We start from the raw sequence: 20,088 nt of genomic DNA on the forward strand, positions 1-20,088 counted from the left end.
CTGCATTTATAAGCGGAGAGGGGCGCGGTGCTCCTGATGTCACCGGGAGGAGCGCCTGCCTCCTACAGCTCCTCTTTCTTCACCCTCCACCTCCCTCTCCTCCTTCTCCTCTGAGCAACAGGAACAACTATTGTTCCCTCACAGACTCAGATCCTTCTCTGGTGGACTTTTAATTTAATGTTCTGTGGGTGGATTATTATCATTAAAAGATTAAATGTGATGCTAGATGAAGATAATCAGTGGAAAAGGTCAGAAGATTTTACCTTAAAGATATCCTGTTTCTGTTTTAATGCTCCAATAAATGTAAAACATAGAAAATGTAAAGTTTCTCCGATGTTTATAATGTTGACATTAATGTTGACATGATTGTGGATGAAAAATGTTTTTATTTCCAGAAAGATATATATAATAAAAAAATAAATCTGTAAAAGAATAAGGAGATGAATGTGGAAATATAAAGAGAAATAAATCAGATTTATTCTGTATTTTTGTGACTCTACTGTCTCCATAAAGTTCAACATGTCTTTGAGTCCTCAGAAAACTAAGAAAACACTCCTGTTAGAAAATGAGATGAATGTTTATTTATGCAGGGTTACGGATATGTTGTGTACGTTTTATGAGTTGCAGCCAAAATGAGAAACTCAGTGAAATGTTGTAGAGAAGATGAACCTCCTCTGAGTGACAGGAGAATTATGATCAGGGAACTGAACATTCAGAGGATTCAATGATCAACATTCAACATAAACTGTTGAGAGAAAGACGGTTTATAAAAGACATCACAAATGGCACAATGTAAACGTCATACTTTGAGTTTCTTCAGTAACAATAATATAAAAAGAAATAAAATGGAAGTGTATGAAGGTGTCTTATTGTTGTTTGGCAGGTTTGATCTTCACTGTGACAGTGATGCAGAAGGACAGTTTCATTAAATTCACTTTTAATCTGAGTTCATGATTTAAAAACATGATTTAAAAAAAACAATCAAACATGAAACATCAGTGTTGAGACTTGAATCCTCACAAAACTCTGAAAAGGATTTTTCTCTGCAGCCGGAGACGTCTAATGTCCAGCTGGTCATCTTTAATAATAAAAAAAAAATCTATATCTTCAAATATTCTGGATGTTTAATTATTTTTAACAACTTAATTGAAGAGGTTTCAGAGGAAACACTGCATACAGAAAGTAAACTAAACATTTAACTTTATATATTTCATGATGACTGTCTCTCTTGTTGCTGTGTGACTGTCAGGCTCATAAATAAGAACAATGGGAGGACTGAAGGTCTGTCAACACTCAGTAAGTTATTTTACTAAACTGCTGTATAAGCACAAAACAGAGTACAGACTAGGACCCTAAATATAAAACTACACTGTTTACTCTGAACTTCAGTGTCTGTTACACCAAATAATATACACTGCTCAAAAAAATAAAGGGAACACTTAAAAAACACAATGTAACTCCAAGTCAATCACACTTCTGGGAAATCAACCTGTCCACTTAGGAAGCAACACTGATTGTGAATCAATTTCATCTGCTGTTGTGTAAATGGAACAGACAACAGGTGGAAATGAGAGGAAATTAGCAAGACAACCCCTATAAAGGAATGGTTCTACAGGTGGTGACCACAGACCATTTCTCTGTCCTCATCCTTTCTGGCTGATTTTTGGTCACTTTTGCATTTTGCCAGTGCCCTCACCACGAGAGGTAGCATGAGGCAGTGTCTACAACCCACAGAAGTTGCTCAGGTAGTGCAGCTCATCCAGGATGGCACATCAATGCACGCTGTGGCAGGAAGGTTTGCTGTGTCTGTCAGCACAGTGTCAAGAGCACAGAGGAGATACCAGGAGACAGGCCGGTACACCAGGAGACGTGGAGGGGGCCGTAGGAGGACAACAACCCAGCAGCAGGACTGCTATCTGCTCCTTTGTGCGAGGAGGAACAGGAGGAGCACTGCCAGAGCCCTACAAAATGACCTCCAGCAGGCCACTAATGTGCATGTTTCTGCTCAAACTGTCAGAAACATCCACACACACAAACAACAACAGGAGAACATCCGTCGTCTCATCAGGAGCATGCCCAGGCGTTGTAGGGAGTGCATACAGGCACGTGGAGGCCACACACACTACTGAGCCTCATTTTGACTTGTCTTGAGGAATTTCCACAGAAGTTGGATCAGCCTGTGATCTTATTTTTCCACTTTTATTTTGAGTATGATTCTGAATCCAGACCTCCATGGGATAATGATTTTGATTCCCATTGATCATTCTTATGTTATTTTGTTCTCAACACATTCCACTATGTAACGAATAAAGATTTTCAACTGGAATATTTCATTCATTGCGATCTAGGATGTGTTGTTTAAGTGTTCCCTTTATTTTTTTGAGCAGTGTATTTTATCAGGATTGTATCATATTTTAGGGGTCATAAGTTTTCTTGTGTTACATCGGACATGAAAGTCATTATTACAAGATATTAAAACTGAACACAATGATTCACGTTATTGGGATTTAAATGGGATCAAATGAAACGGATGATAAAAATAGCTGTTAAAATAAAACATAAAACAGAGGATTGAGGATGAGTGCAGCTGGGAGGTGTTTTTGCAATTTTTCAGTGAAGAGTGTCATTCCTCATCTGTCCTCCAGTTGTCCTCAGAGACTCACCTGACCCTGCTGGACACACCTGTCCCTCACTGCCCCGTTATCAGACCCTCAAGTTCTACTGAATACCTACAGTTACACCACTAAAGTCACTTAAACACCATCAGTCCTGCATCTCATCCTCACACCGAGGTATTCTGATTCTTAATCTGGACCACAACATGTAGAATAAAACTCATCAGCACCTGAAAAAATATAAAAGGGGGAAAATCTCATTCAAAGCATTTTTGCAAAGTGATTTTTTAATTTTTTTTTTTTTTTTTTTACTTTTATATCCAGTTCAAGCTAAATTAGCCTGAAAAGAAGAATTGACTTTCAGTATCCAATAAAGCATGAAATAATGATAATTAAACAGCAGGAAACTGTTCACTATCAACTCAGCACACCTGCACAGGTGTTTTTAATTCTGTGTGATTAGATCTGTGATCAGGTTGAAGGTGAACAGACGCTTTCGAAGGTGCAAATCAGTAACCAGCAGAGTCCAGAGGATGTCAATCAACCTCTGACTCTGTGTACATACCCTTAATATTCAATAAATGGTATAATCATACAAAAAAACTGAACATTGTGGGTTTATATTATGCATGAAAGGCCTTTATTAGTTTGTATATAGTCTTTAAATTATCTTCATAAAAGCTCCTGTCCTTTACATTTGCTGCACTGTGTGAACAATATTTATCTCTTTATAATAATACAATGATGCCTTTGAGGTAAATTTTCCATTCTGAAAAACGTGATGCATTAAAGAGAAAATATGTTGCTTTAATTCCAAAAAGAAATAGATATGAAATCTGAAATAACACACTTCCTGTTCCACAGCTCGATAACCAATGTTTCACTCCTGAACAATGTTGACCAACACAACTCCAGCGAGAGGCTGGATGAGGGGAACAACCAAAACATAATATTATATATGGTAGGTAGGTAGGTATTTACTTTATTAATCCCCGAGGGGAAATTTTTTCGCTACAGCAGCATACATACAGAAGCAATAAGACAATAATAGAAACAATAGAATAAAATAATAGAATAGAATAGAATAATATAATAATAGAAAAGCAATAAAATAAAATAGCAGTAAATAGCAGTAAAAAATATAAATATAAAATATAAAATGCACAGTATATACAGTACATTATATATCTATATATATTATATACAACAAACCAAGAAATATATATATATATATGTTGACTGTGTTTCTTGGTTTAGTAAATGAAATCAAAAAGAAAATATAATACCAGAAAAATTTGTAATTTTCATGAAAACAGCTTTTAAAGTTGCATTAACTACAAAACCCTAACCCAGTAGACTTTATTAAATTTATTTTAAATAAATCCGGATATATCCACTTTAGTTTTAGCTGAACTCCGCTTTAATTTCTGCTGATGGAGTTTAAAACATCCATTTCAGTGTTACTTTTGAGTTAATCATTATATAACATTTGTTTTTTGGTCAAATGGTCGGTGAAATGAGCTCCCCACACCTTTATAGACTCACACTGTCCTTAAATCTCACACACACAACACTCAATCCTACATTTCTGGCTTATATAAACCAGTCCTGATATCAGTCTGGTTTATATAAAACATGGTTTAGCATGAGGGTAAACGTCCAGTTGGAACCTGCCCCAGCTGCTCCAGGAGGGTGAGAGGCTGCATGTGTTGCAGTAGGAGGTGACGGACCACTCAGAGATAAACGGTTCAGTGTGGATTGTTCAGACCGGATCGAACAGACACTTCCAGGTCAACTCTTCTGAGTGCCGTTTACACAACTAACATGATCCACATAAACATTATAATTATAGTTCTCTAAAACATGGCAGTTTTGTTAGTACCACGTTCCACACGGTTATATATTAATACAGTGTTTGTATTTGAACTTGTATTTATTTTTAGCCGAGCTGTTGGTTGATCCAGAGTTAAATATCTTTGTTAAATCATTGATATTATAATGATGATATATCCTGATGACTGGAGACTTCTGCCACCGTGACGTTAATATTTGTGCTTTTGAGTGAAATGTCAAAAACAACTATTTCATTTTATATCCTTTAATAACTTTGGTGATATCTTCATTACATTTGTTTTTATCGTTTGTTCCTGTCTCATCCATACAAACCTCAGCGATGTGGTTGTACAGTAGCAGGACGATTAAAAATATTTAGATTTTCCAGAACATCCGGTTAGTCTTCGTCCTTATATTCTTTTATAAATCTGAATAATACTTTTTGAAAACACTGATATATATATATATATATATATTAAAGTGTAAATCTAGCCTGTATGTCGCTGCAGTTCTCACCAGGTGCCGCTGTTCTTAGGGGGGCGGTAATGAGCCCATTACACCTAGCGGATCACAGTGAGGAGAAGAAGAGCACTAGAAAACTTAATTAACAGAAGGTTAGATTTACGCTTTATTAGACGTGTTTTTAAATCAGTATTTTTCAGTTTTAGAAGACTTACAGACAAAATGCCTGTTTTTGTACAGTAGATGTAAGTCTGGTTAAAGAGCAGCTTAGTTTTTAAATGGGAACATTGGGACGGCGCCATCATCAGCTCAAAATAGTCCATTACTTTGGTTTAAAACAAATACCTGTAAAGATGCTCTGAAGTCTTTAATGTATTTATTTTTTACTCGCAGTAAATTCATTAAGTTGTTACTGCCGTTTCTGTGACCTGTAGTCAAGAGTCCCGGCGCACTAATAGTTAACCCTGCAGCGGGTGAAGTTTCTTCCTGACTTCGACCTGTGGGCGTTTAAAGCTGTCAGAGCAGAAGAGGTACATTTGTACCAGGACAGTCCAGGGGTCCAGAGAGAGGGGGGGCTGGTTCCGGTTCTGCTGCGAGTTGTAGTTGTTTTTTAAAAAAAATTATTAATATCAGTTATGACTCGGATGTTGAACCTCCTCAGATCTCAGCTACGCAGAGATCTGTCGGCATGTCGGGGATTGACGGGGCTTCATGTGAGGACCATCAGCTGCAGCCCAAGAAGACGAGCAGGGGACAGGTGAGACTTCGGGTTCACTCAGGAACTACCAGGTGGTTGTTAGACTTCATATCAAACACCTGTCAGTCACGTGAGTGATCATAAAGTGCTGCACAGCTGATCGATTCAGGAATAAACACCTGCAGCTTCATATCCAGCTGTTACACTTAAAGTCAATGCAGATCACTTATATTCACTCAACATGCTGACTTCAGTAAGTCAGCTGCAGGTGTGGCAACATGATCACCTGTGGCTCTTTGTGATTGGACCTCTGCAGGTCACCTGTCCAGGTAACATCTTCCTGTAATGATTCAGTAACTGATGTTACATGTTCCTGTAATGATTCCTCTTCCGTTATCTCTATTCTGTCCCTCCAGCGATGCCTCCATGGTTTTGGGGAAGCGGTGGAAGGACACTGCAGACACCGTCATCATCGGCGGGGGGTGCGTGGGGGTCAGCCTGGCCTATCACCTGGCCAAAGGTGGCATGAAGGACGTGGTGCTGCTGGAGAAGTCTGAGCTGACGGCTGGATCCACCTGGCATGCTGTAAGCCTACCTGAGTCTGGATGTTTGATATGAGAAGACCTGCTGGTGTGAAGGGTTCATTAATATCAAGGTGGACAGGAACACACAGGGACGTTTCCATGTTGCTCTGAATCATATTATTAACTTCATTTTAAGTGAAACTTCAGATTTTAATCTCATCGATTAATGAAAATGAAAATCTCAAGTTACTAAAGTTCAAAGTTATGTGATGAAATTTATTGATTTTATCAATGCAAAAGTCCCCAAATAAACCTCAAATATATTCAGTTTACTATCACATAAGATTCGGGCTGCAACTATGGATTACTTTTTAGCATTAATTAGTTTTATTTATTTAATTTCTTAATAATTTGGTTGATAAAATGTCTGAATTAAAACATACTAACAGCCATCATGACCTCCCAGAGTCCTTAAATCGTGTTATTTCTCACCACGTCTAACCTAAAAATTATTTAATTTTCTGTCAGTCATGACAAGAAATCCTCTCATTTGACTAAACAGGTTGTAATTGATTTTAAAAATATTTGATATCTGGTTAATTTCCTTTTGACTGAGTGTTCTACTGATGGCTGCAGCTCTCAGTGAGACAACGAAAGAAGCAAAAGTTCAGAATTTCGAGGCTGGAAATTAGAAATATTTGACATTTTTGTTTTAAAAATCACTTTCCATAAATCGATCTGCTAATCTGTTCAGTGACCAGTTCAGCCACATTTTTCATCTTTCAACAGTTGTGAAACATGGATTCACACTGTTTCAATATGATTATTGTAAATGGGAAAATTAATTTAATCCGACAGATTTATTAATGAATGATCTCTGATCAATATTCCTGTTAAAGCTTCTGTAAACCTTTAATACGGAGGAGCTATTCCTCGATAGTGTCTCTTGTCGAAGGTGTTTACAGTGTTTCTGTCGTCTCCATCCAGAGCAGCTGTTCTCAGATAAGTTTTCAAGACACTTGAGGTCATGACCTACTTACTCTTCTCCGCTGCCCCTCATTCATTTACACACTCTCATACTATTAATACATGTTTGACTGTCAAACATGTATTAATAGTATGAGAGGGAAACTCTACTCCTCAGGTACCCGCCTCATCTGGAGCCTCTCCCAGCATGCACTGGGTGACAGGCAGGGTGTACCATAGTATTATTCACACGTCGTGTATACATATATATATATGTCTATGGGATGTACAGGGATCATCCATTTAGAAGTTATACTCAGTTTAAAGAAGGTAAATTCATTTAAAAATAATCATAATAAACTTTATTTATATAGCAGTTTAGGGGCAAGAAATGCAGCTTAAAGTGTTTTACTGCAAGAAAATTACATTCACTAAGTTTTTCACCAAAAAAAATATAAAGGAACATCAAAACTTGTTAGAATGTAATTAAAAAATAAAAATAAAAGGCACGAGAACAAATGCATTTAAACACAGGACAACACATTCATAAAATTAAGATTTAAAAATTAAATCCAGATTAACTGTTAAAAATAGCAGAATTATAATGTTTAAAGTGAAGGAAATATTCTTTATTATCTATTCTGACCGCAGCGGTGAGACAACCTTAGAAAAGAGTCACAGCTTAACCCTACACATCTGGTACTTAAACAAATGGTACTACACTCCTGATTATCACCTAATGCTGCAGTTCCTCAGCTCTGAGGAGCATGTTAGCCTCTTTTAGCTTATTGTTTCTGTTTTAAACGGACACTGTGGTACCCAGCAGACAGACAAAGTTGGCAACAAAATCATAAACACAGGAGCCAAATATTTCCATTAAAAGTTGGTGGATAGCAAAAGCAGAGCTAAAAGAGTTAATAATGGGTTTATATTCATCATTTGGCCTGAAACATGATTTTAAATTAATGATACAGGATGTTTAGATAAGAAACATCAACTACGGTGCCCCCAAGTGGCCAAAACATCAGCTGGTGCAGCTTTAGGTCTGTGAGAGTTGAGTCTTCATGCATGAAGTGTGACTTCCTGTCATGGCTGATTGTGTGTTTGTATATTTCAGGCTGGTTTAACAACATATTACCATCCAGGCATCAACCTGAAGAAGGTCCACTATGACAGCATCAAACTGTACGAGACTCTGGAGGCTGAGACTGGACAGGTGAGGTCCTCCCTCATAGACTGGACAGGTGAGGCCCCTCCTTCGTAGAATGGACAGGTGAGGTCCCTCCTTCGTAGAATGGACAGGTGAGGTCCCTCCTTCGTAGAATGGACAGGTGAGATCCCTCCTTCATAGACTGGACAGGTGAGGCCCCTCCTTCATATCTCCAGGTACACCAGGTGTGTTGACTGTATGATGTATGTCTGCAGGCGTTGGGCTTTCACCAGCCCGGCAGCGTCCGCATCGCATCAACGGCGGCCCGAGTGGACGAGATGAGGTACCAGATGACCCGGACCCACTGGCACGTGACGAATCAGTCCATGATCGGACCGGAACAAGTCCTCGAGCTGTTCCCTCTGGTCAACATAGACAAGGTGTGTATGGAACACTGCACTGATCAGACAGTGTGTTAGTCTGGTCAACTCATATTGATTTCTAGTCTTTATATTAATAATGCACCAGAGACAGCTTATGAAGATAGATAGACCTGTTTGAGTTTGTTGTTAAGTGAAGTTTTGTGTATGATTTAAGGTGCTGGCTGGTCTTTACACCCCAGGAGACGGACACATCGACCCCTACTCCCTGACCATGGCTCTGGCTGCTGGAGCTCGGATGTACGGAGCCCAGATCTACAACACAGCCCCGGTCACCAGCCTCAGCCAAATCTCCGACGGCAGGTGGGACGTCCAGACTCCTCACGGCACGATCCGCGCTAACCGCATCGTCAACACCGCAGGTTGGTTGTTTAACGTTTCTATTCTACATTCATTCACTCTGAAACATCGTAAACACAGCATCTTTTACTCTGAAACCAGAGATAACTGGATCTTTGGTCCAAATTTCAGCTACAAGCAGGGTTTAGACGTTTGTGCATCAGTGTTTTTTTGTTTTTTTAATGTTTTTCAGATATCAATCATTTATATGATGTGTTGAACTACTTAAACTTTGCAATCCATCCATGTAAATTCTTTGAAATTGAGGTTTTTATTTTTTTTATGATATTATGTTATGACCAAATAAGGCCCTTCCTTCATCTGAAGGGAAGTTTTAATTCACAAAGATTTTGACAAAGAATAAAAACTACTTTTGAGTCGTGCTGCTGGAAATCTGTTGACCATTTTAAAAAGAAGTTGCTCTTTCTAAAGCAAAGCAGTTCGTAACGATGATAAAATAAGTTAACGATGAATATAATAGTTTTTCATGAAATTTTCTTTTATCACAGTTAGGACAGGTTGGGACCACTCATCACATGTAGAAAAACGTACTGAATGCTGTAAAATATCTGAAACGTTGGTGGAAAAAGTCGATTTTAGATTTCCAGTCCGGTGCAGAGAAGGAGACATGTTATCTGGGAACAGCAGACCTTTGACCACAGCGACCGCAGCCTGCAGAGTACAGGGAGGAGAGCGTTTGGCTTGAACTGGGTCAGACCAGTTCTGGGGGGATTTTGTTGGCACTGACTTCTTTCATCCCTGCTGCTGCTGTCGCTACTGCTGCTGCTGCTTGTTTATCTGGCAGAAGTTCAGGAATCTGCTTCGGTTTCTTCCCTGAATCTTTGGACGATGTTGCGTAACACATCGTGCAGCAGTATGTGGGTAATGGATTCTTCTTATTAATTCTGTTTCTGCATTAACAGTCAGGTTAAGGCTGCAGTTAAACCCCCCAAAACTTTTGAAGGTATGACAGATTAAAAATGTGCACTGACGGTAACTTTGTCCATTAACATGTTCCCGTGTTTCCTCGCGCACGGAGCTGGAACCATGATGGAGATGCTGCAGCAGAACAAATCTTCTCCAGCTGCAGTCACCTCATTTCGCTCCATTTTTCCTCCCTGAATTTGCACATTCTGTGCTCCGGTTGGAGCCAGTAAGGTTGCTGCGCTGCTGGCTGTTTGCCTCCACTGTGTCCCTCAGCCAATCCAAACAGGTCAGCATTTCATGTTTCATCCAATCAGAGGCAGCAACATATGTACACCTCCTGACCGAAGCTCGTAGCTCTGTGACTGTGCCGATGCTCCTGCAGGAGTTCAGCCGGACGGTTCATCTTCAGTAGAAATGTCACACCTGGCTGTGTGTTGGCACACATTCCTGTCGTTAATACTTCACTTTCTACTCCTGACATGGTGGAGTCTTTATTTCTACTCCTGACATGCTGGAGAAGTGGAGAACTTTGTCCTGATTGATGGTTCTTTTCTATTTTTCTCTTTTCTATGTGGATTATTTTGTGGTTTTCAGCCTGACAACAGACTGGCTGTATTATGGGCTGCAGTAACCCCAACGGAGAGCAGCTGGTTTTCAGTTTCATCCTTAAACACAGATAGACAGAAAACAACTCCATGAAACAACAGCAGTCTGTTTTTAAAGCATTGTGCTCACATTTCTGTTGGAAACCCACAAGCGCCGGTTCTGATGATCTGGCATAACACCAACTAGAGTTTTCTGTCCTCCTTCTGGGTTTTTATCTGCACTTTATCTCTCCAAGTCTCTGGCACCTCCACGGAACCTCATCCACAACCGTAACCTCCCCCACATCCAGGTTATTCAGTTCACTGCTGAACTCTGAACACAAGCTGCAACCACCCCCATGTGATCCATGTGAGCCTAAATGAAGTCAAAGGTCATGGTCCCTGGTATGTGATCCTGTAGGATCCCTTTCCCCAGTTCTAAAATGTCACAGTAAACTTTTACAGTGTAGATTTGGTCTAGTTTGCATTCGTTGCTCTGTTTTGAATATCAGAGGTTCACTGAGTGTTTACTTTGAGTAAACATATGTTGTTCAGGAATCTCAGCTGACTCAGTATAATATAATTTCCTTTTAGACTGATACTCTCCACTCCACATATTCCAGATAACTGTGGAAGTACCCCTCGGACTAAAGTATCATAAATGTTGAAAATGATCCTTTAACCTGATCATAGAAAGTTTAGATCCTTGAACAGAGCGACAGAGTGTGTCTGATGAACTGAGAGACGGTGTGTGTGTGTGTGTGTGTGTGTGTGTGTGTGTGTGTGTGTGTGTGTGATGAACAGAGAGACGGTGTGTGTGTGTGTGTCTGATGTGGACGCAGCTCTGTCCTGAGGTTTATTCAGGTCAGCTTGTTGACTCCATTCATCACCTTTAACTGGGTGACCCAGTGAATCGGACCTGTGTTCAGGCTGCAGTTCTTACATAAACTGCCCCCCCACCCCTTCATAAAGGGATAAAGTTCACCAGTAGAGCACTTAAAGAATATAAATACATATAGATCTCTGTTCATGTTAATGAGCCTCTTGCAGCCCTGCTGCAGATATCAGCAGCTGGTTTTATCCTCATACTCAGTCACAGCAGATGTTCTGGACATCAAAACCTTCTCCACCTGTTTGTTTTCAGCTGAAGGTACAAAGACTGTAAAATACAGACAACTTCAAACCATTCTGCAGTTTATGCTGTTAAACCTTTTAAACATTTTAAACATCTTAAACCAGACATTTGACTGCAGTTTATCTGCATTGCATGTTTATGCAGCAAGTATTTGAGGCGTGGCTCATAGAATAGTTCCCTGCGGTCGACGTTAAATAAGTCTTATTTTCGTACTAAACAGCTGAAGGTGACGCTCTGCTTCAGGTGAACCCGCACATCAGACACTTTGGAGGAGATCGTCAGGTGACTTCGGTCTGATCCCGTCAGGTTACTGCAGGCTCCAACAACATGAGTTGTTGTTACATCATGCTGATGTTACATAATGTACATGTGTAGTCCCGGGGGGAAACTGCTGCTTCCAGTCAGGTGTATTTTGGAAATGTACGATTTAACAGTGTTTCTAACAGTTTAAACCCTGAAGGTACAAAGACTGTAAAATACAGACAACTTCAAACCATTCTGCAGTTTATGCTGTTAAACCTTTTAAACATCTTAAACCAGACATTTGACTGCAGTTTATCTGCATTGCATGTTTATGGAGCAAGTATTTGAGGCGTGGATCATAGAATAGTTCCCTGCGGTCGACGTTAAATAAGTCTTATTTTCGTACTTGCCCACATTGTTTGTTTGTCTTGCTGGGTGTCTATTTCTGTCGCTGCTTGTTTGGATGTGTCTGTTCTTATTTCTGTTTGTTGATCTGAGAGATCACATTTAAAATCACAGACGGTGCATAAGGCGTTCATTCTCTTATTTATTCCTGGTTTTATCTAAAACAGGAGGTGTGACTTCTGACTTACAAACAGATTCTTTCATTAGACTTTTATTTGTCCAGCAGGAGAGATGAATCCCACATTACAGCCCAGTAAAACAGAGAACACACTTCAAACTCTGTAAACAGTTTGACAAGTTTCCATAAAACAGCCTTCAATGAATAGTTTGTTATTTTGGTAAATTCACTTTCTTGGTGAAGAAAATCTATACCACTCTCTTTTGTTGGGTACATTTTAAGCTACAGTCTGGAGATGTTATCTTAGCTTAGCATAAAGACTGTAAATAGAGGGAAACTGTTAGCCTGGCTTTGACCAAATGTAACAAAAAAACGGACAGTTTCTCATCTGTTTAATCACCACTGCGACTTTTATTTTTACACTTTGGTTGTTGTGCAGATTAAATAAAGATAAATATATAATTTTTCTATTAGTTTCCCTCTGTTTACAGTCTTTATGCTAAGATAACTATCTCTTGGCTCCAGCTTTATACCGAGTAGACAGATATTAGAGTGGTATCCGTCTTCTCATTGGACCCTCAGCTGCTGAACTTGTACTGTATGTTTGAAGCTACAACATGAAAAACTCGCGTCTAATTTTACGTGTCGCTGTGAACACGTTAGCATCACAGGTTTTAAAAGGATGTATTCTCTTGAAAAGAGAAGCAGAACGATGTCTTTCAGCTGATTTGACAGCATCCCTGTTGGTCTGCAGGTTTCTGGGCCCGGGAGGTGGGAAACATGATCGGGTTCGAACACCCCACCATCCCAGTGCATCACCAGTACGTTGTCACGGCGACGGTACCGGAGGTGAAGGCTCTAAAGAAGGAGCTGGCGGTCATCAGGGACCTGGAGTCCTCCTACTACCTCCGTCAGGAGAGAGACGGCCTGCTGTTCGGCCCGTATGAGAAGATGGAGAAGATGGTGCTACAGGACTCGTGGGTCAGAGACGGAGTCCCGCCAGGTCTGTCTGCCGTGGACGCTCCGTGTGCCGTCCCATGTTTTATACCTCAGGAGTTTTGAGGGTTCAATTATTCCCTTCCTGCTTCCTATGTGTCTGCTGCAGGTTTTGGGAAGGAGCTGTTTGAGTCAGACCTGGACCGGATCATGGAGCATGTGGAGATGGCCATGGAGATGATTCCGGTGCTGAAGACAGCTGACATCATCAACATCGTGTCTGGACCAATCACGTACACCCCTGACCTGCTGCCCATGGTTGGACCGCACCAGGGAGTCCGCAACTACTGGACCGCCATCGGCTTTGGGTTTGTTTTAAGTCTTTCAACTCTTCAGGGAGAAATACTGAACACGCGTGTGATGTCCCATCGATGTGGAGAGGGAGTTGGGTGATATGATGATGATGATGATGATGATGATGGAGGTGTTTTTAAGTTCCATTAAACTTAAAGACTCCTAAAGCTCAAAGCTTTGACTCCATATGTTCAGGTATGGCATCATCCATGCCGGCGGTATCGGTAAGTTCCTGAGTGACTGGATCAGAACCGGGGAGCCTCCCTATGACCTGATTGAATGCGACCCAAACCGCTACAGCAAGTGGAGCGACGTTCCCTTCATGTGTGCCAAAGCTCGTGAATCCTACGGCTTCAACAACGTGGGTAAGAAGACCATCAGACGACTGCTCCGTTTCCAGTATTTATTGATCTTTTTTTATTGTACTGTCACTAACGGTCCTCTTCGGGTCGTCCCTCCAGTCGGTTACCCGAAGGAGGAGCGTTTTGCTGGCAGGCCGACCTGCCGCACCAGCGGAGTGTATGAGCTGCTGAAGGAGAAAGCATCGATGGGCTTCCACGCCGGCTGGGAACAACCTCACTGGTTCTACAAACCTGGAGACGACACGGGATACAAGTACGCCCTCCTCATAAACCTCTAACTGATTGTTGAGATCTCTGCAGTAATCACGGTGGAGTCGTACCATAACAAAATGTTCTTTAGCTTTGTTTTTAGATTGTTGAGATTCCTACAATAACCACGCTGGAGTCGCACCATAACGCTCATTTGAACAAAATGTTCTTTAGCTTTGTTTTTGTAACCTCTTTAAGTTGAACTGCTGCAGCAGGAGTCGCACACTCGTACTCCACATCCTCTTCCTGTTCTTCCTCTAGCCGGTCATCGCTGTGGTCAACGTAGGAGAATATAGATGATGCACGAGTCGGCAGATCCGCAGAACAACCGTCTCCTCCCTGAATGTACATACAACATACACATAACAATGATTTTTGTGTGCAGACAGCAAGCGCTGCCTGGTGAGCATGTTAGTCACAATAGATGTGTCAGGACGTTATGCTCTGGGTGAGGATGGGAGGTAACAGAGCTCCCCATCCATCATCCAGCAGGCCCTCTAACTCCAGGCAGCAGCAGCACAACAGAACCATTCACATGTTGAAGGACCAGGACAGCTGCGAGCGTTCAGCAACACATGCAGACGTCCATGTAGCATCTGAGGCTCTTTAATAGCCACACAATCTCTGATGTCTTCAGATAATCCACAACATTTGGACTCGGGACAGACCGATAGGGGTCATATCCAGTTGGTCTGCGTGCTTGTCTCTTATCTGTGAGGTTTTAGTTTCTACCAATACAAAAGCTGGAGTCACAACCTGCAGTTTGTTGACTTGACGTATTTTCCGGCTCAAGAGCTGCATTGTTGGTTAGTTGGTTGTCCTCTTTGATCCGCACTAAAATATCTCAACAGGTATTATCTGGACTTGTTTTGTAGACATTCATGGTTTTCAGAAGATTAATCTCACTGACTGTGGTGACCCCTGACCTTCGACCAACCACCATGAGGTTCACGTTTGTTGTTTTGACGAAAATAACTTGAAAACCTTTAGATTTATTGCCATAATATTTGGTACAAACATCCATGTTTGCTCCGAGTGTAATAACTCCTCATTCTGAACTGGACTCCTATATTTATTTAGGTTTTAAAATGTTTCTTTTTGATAATTCTGATAGTTGGTGACCCTCAACCATCCTGTAGTTTTACTGTTATAAGGCTGAGTATTGATATTTTTTTAGGTGGCGTATAACTTTTATGTACTGGCTTTATATAATTGTGTAATTGGGTTCTGGGACAATGCAGCCTGGTGATTTTACTCTTTAAATATAACTGAACACATGAAACCATTTTACAGAGAACCCAATAAAACATAGCAGTAAAACAAGTTCTGGAAGAAAAGTGGTTAAAATAACGGACTGAGGAATATAGAGAGGTTTATTGTGTGCTGTGTTCAGGCCCAGTTTCCGACGCACCAACTGGTTCGGACCGGTCGGCCGAGAGTGCCGGCTGGTAATGGAGAAGGTGGGTGTGATCGACCTGACACCCTTCGGGAAGTTTATTGTGAAGGGGAAGGACTCGCACAAGCTGCTGGACCGCCTGTTTGCCAACAACATGCCGAAGGTAGAACCGCATGCCTTCATCATCGGAGTGACCTGCTGAGCTGCTGCAGCAGTGACCTTTGACCTGTGTGTTTTCAGGTGGGCCAGACTAACATCAGCCACATGTTGACCCCCACTGGGAGAGTGTACGCCGAAGTCACCATTACCCAGCTGGCAGCAGGAGAGTTCCTGCTCCTCACAGGCTCGGGGTCGGAGCTCCACGACCTCAGGTGAGACACGGCACACTGTTTACACAAACACAACCACAACCACAGGACAGCTGATCAGGCTAGCAGCAGCTAAATTAGCTTAGCAGGAAAAACTGCATCTTTGTTCTTTCATAATTTAGGATTTTCGCTCTTGCGTCTGCTTTATGGCTGCCGGTTTAGAGTCATTGTACGGCTCTAAATACGACAGAACCCATGAGCCTCAGTTGCTATGGAGACAAATCCAGTTAGAGGGACAGACTTGGTGTTATAAAAGTACTGTATAGGAACCATTATTGTCAAGGAATCTGTACCAGCCTCGACAATGTTTGCAGGATACCCAGCTGTAGTCGGAGGTGAAAATCAGAGCAGGAAGAAATTTACCAGCAGTGCGAACAAAAGCCAACATCATAGTTAAGGCCCGAGCACCGATGGTGCGAAAGCCCGATTGTTCTTCAAGTCATACTATAGCATGTTGTCCAAAAAGTGACCCAAAATTAATTTTTTAATATAGTATAGCCAGGGCGATGCGGCTAAGTTTGATGTTTCGCTGTGACACAGGAAGTTGATGTTTAAGGCCAAACGCTGCTTCAAACTTCAGGAAACTTTGCACATGCGTCAGGCACCAACTCATTATAATTCCTGAGTTTTTGAAAGTGCTAAAGCTGCCAAAAAAAAAAGGGATTTTTTTTTTTTTTTTTTTTAATAAGAATAAGGAACGAGATCGAGAATTTTTTTTTTTAACTGCCAGCGGGACTATGCGGCCCCGACCTGCTGGATCCCCGACGTGCAGCGTGCGAGGGCCCGCATATTACTGCTTGCAGTTTTCATTTTCTTTATCTTCTGTCCGTCATCAGCGGGGCCTGTTTCTGCATCTAAAACGCTGATTGGGTGTTTCTGACTGAAAATGCAGTTATTGTCTGAGAGGACATTTTTATGTAGAAAGACTTAAACTTCAGACTTTCTACAGAGGAAACGGATATTTACTAAAACAGCTGTCCATCTTCTGTACTGATGATTCAACTGGTGTCGATGGAGAAATGAATCACGCTTTGTTTTACAGGCTCCTGAAAAAGGAATCAGGGAGTTTATTGTCCCATTCATTAAAGTACATAAAAGTGCATTATAGTACATTTAAAGTGCTTAAAAGTACATTAAAGTTCATGTTCATATCATGAAAACTTGCTGCTCTCCAGTTAACATGTACAAAATATATTCAAACTGTTACACACCCACTGTTACGTAATGTACATACAATTATATCCAGCACAAACAATACACACATGAAAACCGTAATTAGAAACATGACAACTGTAATTAGAAGTTTATAAACAATTTCTGCAACACTTTTAATTGTAGATTGAAGTGTGCCACTTCATATGAATGGAGTTCTTAAAGGGCATTGAAGGGCACCTTTAATGCAGCTCAGCAGAAATGAATCAGTGCTACATGCTGAAAGCTGCACACACATGCAGAGTATTGATGCGTGTTGCTCAGAGCTCATGATGTGATCAGATAAGACTGATCTTCAGGCACACACTCGGACCGGAGCTGAGTGTCACGCTGAGCAGAATCAAAGTCTCAGTCCGTTTTATTCTGCAGAAACCTAAAACCTCTCTGCAGCTGTGAACACGACGCCCCTCCATCTGCTCCAATCAGGACGCAGCACATTAAATCATTCATCTCATTCCTCCTCTGTAACTAACTTGACCATCTGGTGAGAGGAAGTGCGGGGTGAATGCTCTGTAGCGACCTCTAGTGGTCACATTCAGCCTGGAGCCTCGTGGCTGAGACAGCGCAGAGCCTTCAGTATCAGGTATTAATCAGATCACCTGACATGAACGAATGTACAATATGCTCTCCAATATTAAAATCTCTCAGGTGGATAGAAGCAGAAGCAGCCGATGGAGGATATGACGTGGACATCAGCAACGTGACAGAAGACATGGGCGTGCTGGGTATTGCGGGACCAAACTCCCGTAAAGTTCTCCAGAAGCTGACAGACGAGGACATGAGTGACGGCGGCTTCAGGTTTCTACAGTGCAAGTCCATCCAGCTGGCCGGCGTCCCGGTCCGAGCCATCAGGATCTCCTACACCGGTGAGGAACAGCGTGGGGTTGGTTGTTGAAGTCCTTCGTTAGTCTACTGTTTTCTTCTAAGTATTCATTGATATTGATGTATTCATGCAGGTGAGCTGGGCTGGGAGCTGTACATCGACCAGAACAACATGGCTGCCGTGTACCAGGCCCTGATGGAGGCAGGAAAAGAGGAGGGCATTGACAACTTCGGAACCTACGCCATGTCCTCCCTCCGACTGGAGAAGGGCTTCAGAGGCTGGGGGGCTGAGGTACACACACATATACACACACACACGCATATATACATATATATATATATATATATGTATATAATACATGCATATAAACACACACACACACACCCGTCCTCTATCCTCGGTGCAGGTTGTGAGTCTTAATTGTCGTGTTGTCCATGTTTCCAGATGAACTGTGATACGAATCCTCTAGAGGCCGGATTGGATTATTTCATTAAACTGAACAAGGTAACCGTGTTCCATTCGTTATAATTAAGTTCCCATGATGCATTTCTTCTCCAGCCAACCTGAACCCTGTTTGTGTCCACCAGCCTGCTGACTTCATCGGTAAAGCAGCTCTCCAGCAGATCAAAGCTCAGGGCCTGAAGAGGAGGCTGTCCTACATTACCATGGATACGGACGACATCGACCCCGAAGGAAACGAGACGGTGTGGCACAACGGGAAGGTCAGCAGAGGAACGTCATGACATCACATCCTGTTAATTCAGGTCTTCTGTGGTGGTTCTCACTCAGTCCAGCTCCTTCTCCCTCTCCCTCCTCTTCCCCGTCTCCCTCGCCCTCTTCTTTCCCCTCTCCCTCCTCCTCTTCCTCTTCCTCAGGTGGTTGGTAACACAACGTCCGGAGCCTACAGCTACAGCAGCCAGCAGAGCCTGGCCTTCGCCTACCTGCCTGTGGATCTGTGCTCTGTGGGCCAGAAGGTGGAGGTGGAGCTTCTGGGGAGGAAGTACCCGGCCATGGTCATCCAGGAGCCGCTGGTCCTCACGGAGCCGACACGGACCCGGCTGCAGAAGAAGGCCAAGAGCAAAGCATAAACGGAGACGGTCCTGGATCCAGCTGTTAGCAACTGATGAAGAACAATCCTCCTGAATGATAACAAAAAAAATCATGTGGTCCATGAACTGTTTCTGCAGATCAGAGGACAGTTTAGAGGGAAACTAACTTCCTCCTGTCTGAGGAGGAAACGGGTCATTGAATGTGTTTCTGAACATCAACAGTTTAATGTGATGATGATGATGATGATGACACCACACAGTCTTAGTGATGGAACACTAATTAATTGGTTGTAATTCCATGAAGGGATGTTGAAGGTTTACAGGTCAGCTGTTTACTTTTTAAGAATAATTGAAGGATGAAAAGGTGTTAAATGAAGCCTGCTTTTTGAGTTTAGTAGAAAAATTATGCTGCTGCAGTTTCCATAGTGATGAGAGCAGTTTGTTACCGTGACAACTGGAACAGATGATAGAAATACAACAACCAGAAGAAACAAACATGTACAAAGACTTTTTGTAAATCTGTTTTTTACTCATGTAATTAAATTGGTGCACAATAATACCTGATAATTAAAGCACTGGTCTCCCTGTCTTCCTCGCTCACTCAGCATTTATAGAATAATATGATATATACAGTAACAATAGTACAACCAGAGTTAATTACTAAACTCTCTTCAGCTGTGTAGTCACCTGCATGACTGTGACAGTGAAACACTGGAAAATAGAGGCTCTGCCTTTCTCGTAAATAACCACTTAATATACAATATTATAAAGTAAAAACTATAATATTATAAAGTAAAAACTATAACATTTATATAGTGAAAACTATGACATTATAAAGTATCCATCCATGTAGTTTGTGCTTTATTCTATTTTAACGCATCGATAACGGTTTCCATTTGGG

General features: G+C 41.6%; 1 protein-coding gene across 2 annotated transcripts; it reads left to right on the forward strand.

Annotated features, from left to right (window-relative positions):
- Positions 1-5,434: 5,434 nt before the first annotated feature.
- Positions 5,435-19,776, forward strand: dmgdh (dimethylglycine dehydrogenase). 2 transcript variants are annotated; one of them, XM_069164797.1, is made up of 16 exons: positions 5,435-5,667; positions 6,024-6,192; positions 8,215-8,313; positions 8,523-8,687; positions 8,845-9,049; positions 13,193-13,441; positions 13,544-13,742; positions 13,924-14,093; positions 14,190-14,343; positions 15,733-15,898; positions 15,976-16,106; positions 17,964-18,181; positions 18,272-18,429; positions 18,583-18,642; positions 18,726-18,860; positions 19,014-19,776. In XM_069164797.1, exons 1-16 carry the CDS (start codon positions 5,546-5,548, stop codon positions 19,224-19,226), a joined length of 2,613 nt encoding a protein of 870 aa, XP_069020898.1. In that variant the 5' UTR covers positions 5,435-5,545; the 3' UTR covers positions 19,227-19,776. The 2 variants fall into 2 exon arrangements, with proteins under 2 accessions (XP_069020898.1, XP_069020907.1); XM_069164806.1 differs by lacking the exons at positions 5,435-5,667; positions 6,024-6,192; positions 8,215-8,313 and having other exon boundaries at positions 8,379-8,687; positions 8,870-9,049.
- The last annotated feature ends 312 nt before the right edge of the window (positions 19,777-20,088 follow it).

This window comes from Embiotoca jacksoni, unplaced genomic scaffold, assembly GCF_022577435.1.
Source record: "Embiotoca jacksoni isolate LCO1_2020_lvr unplaced genomic scaffold, fEmbJac1.0.p SCAF_10, whole genome shotgun sequence".
NCBI classification, from domain to species: Eukaryota; Metazoa; Chordata; class Actinopteri; family Embiotocidae; genus Embiotoca; species Embiotoca jacksoni.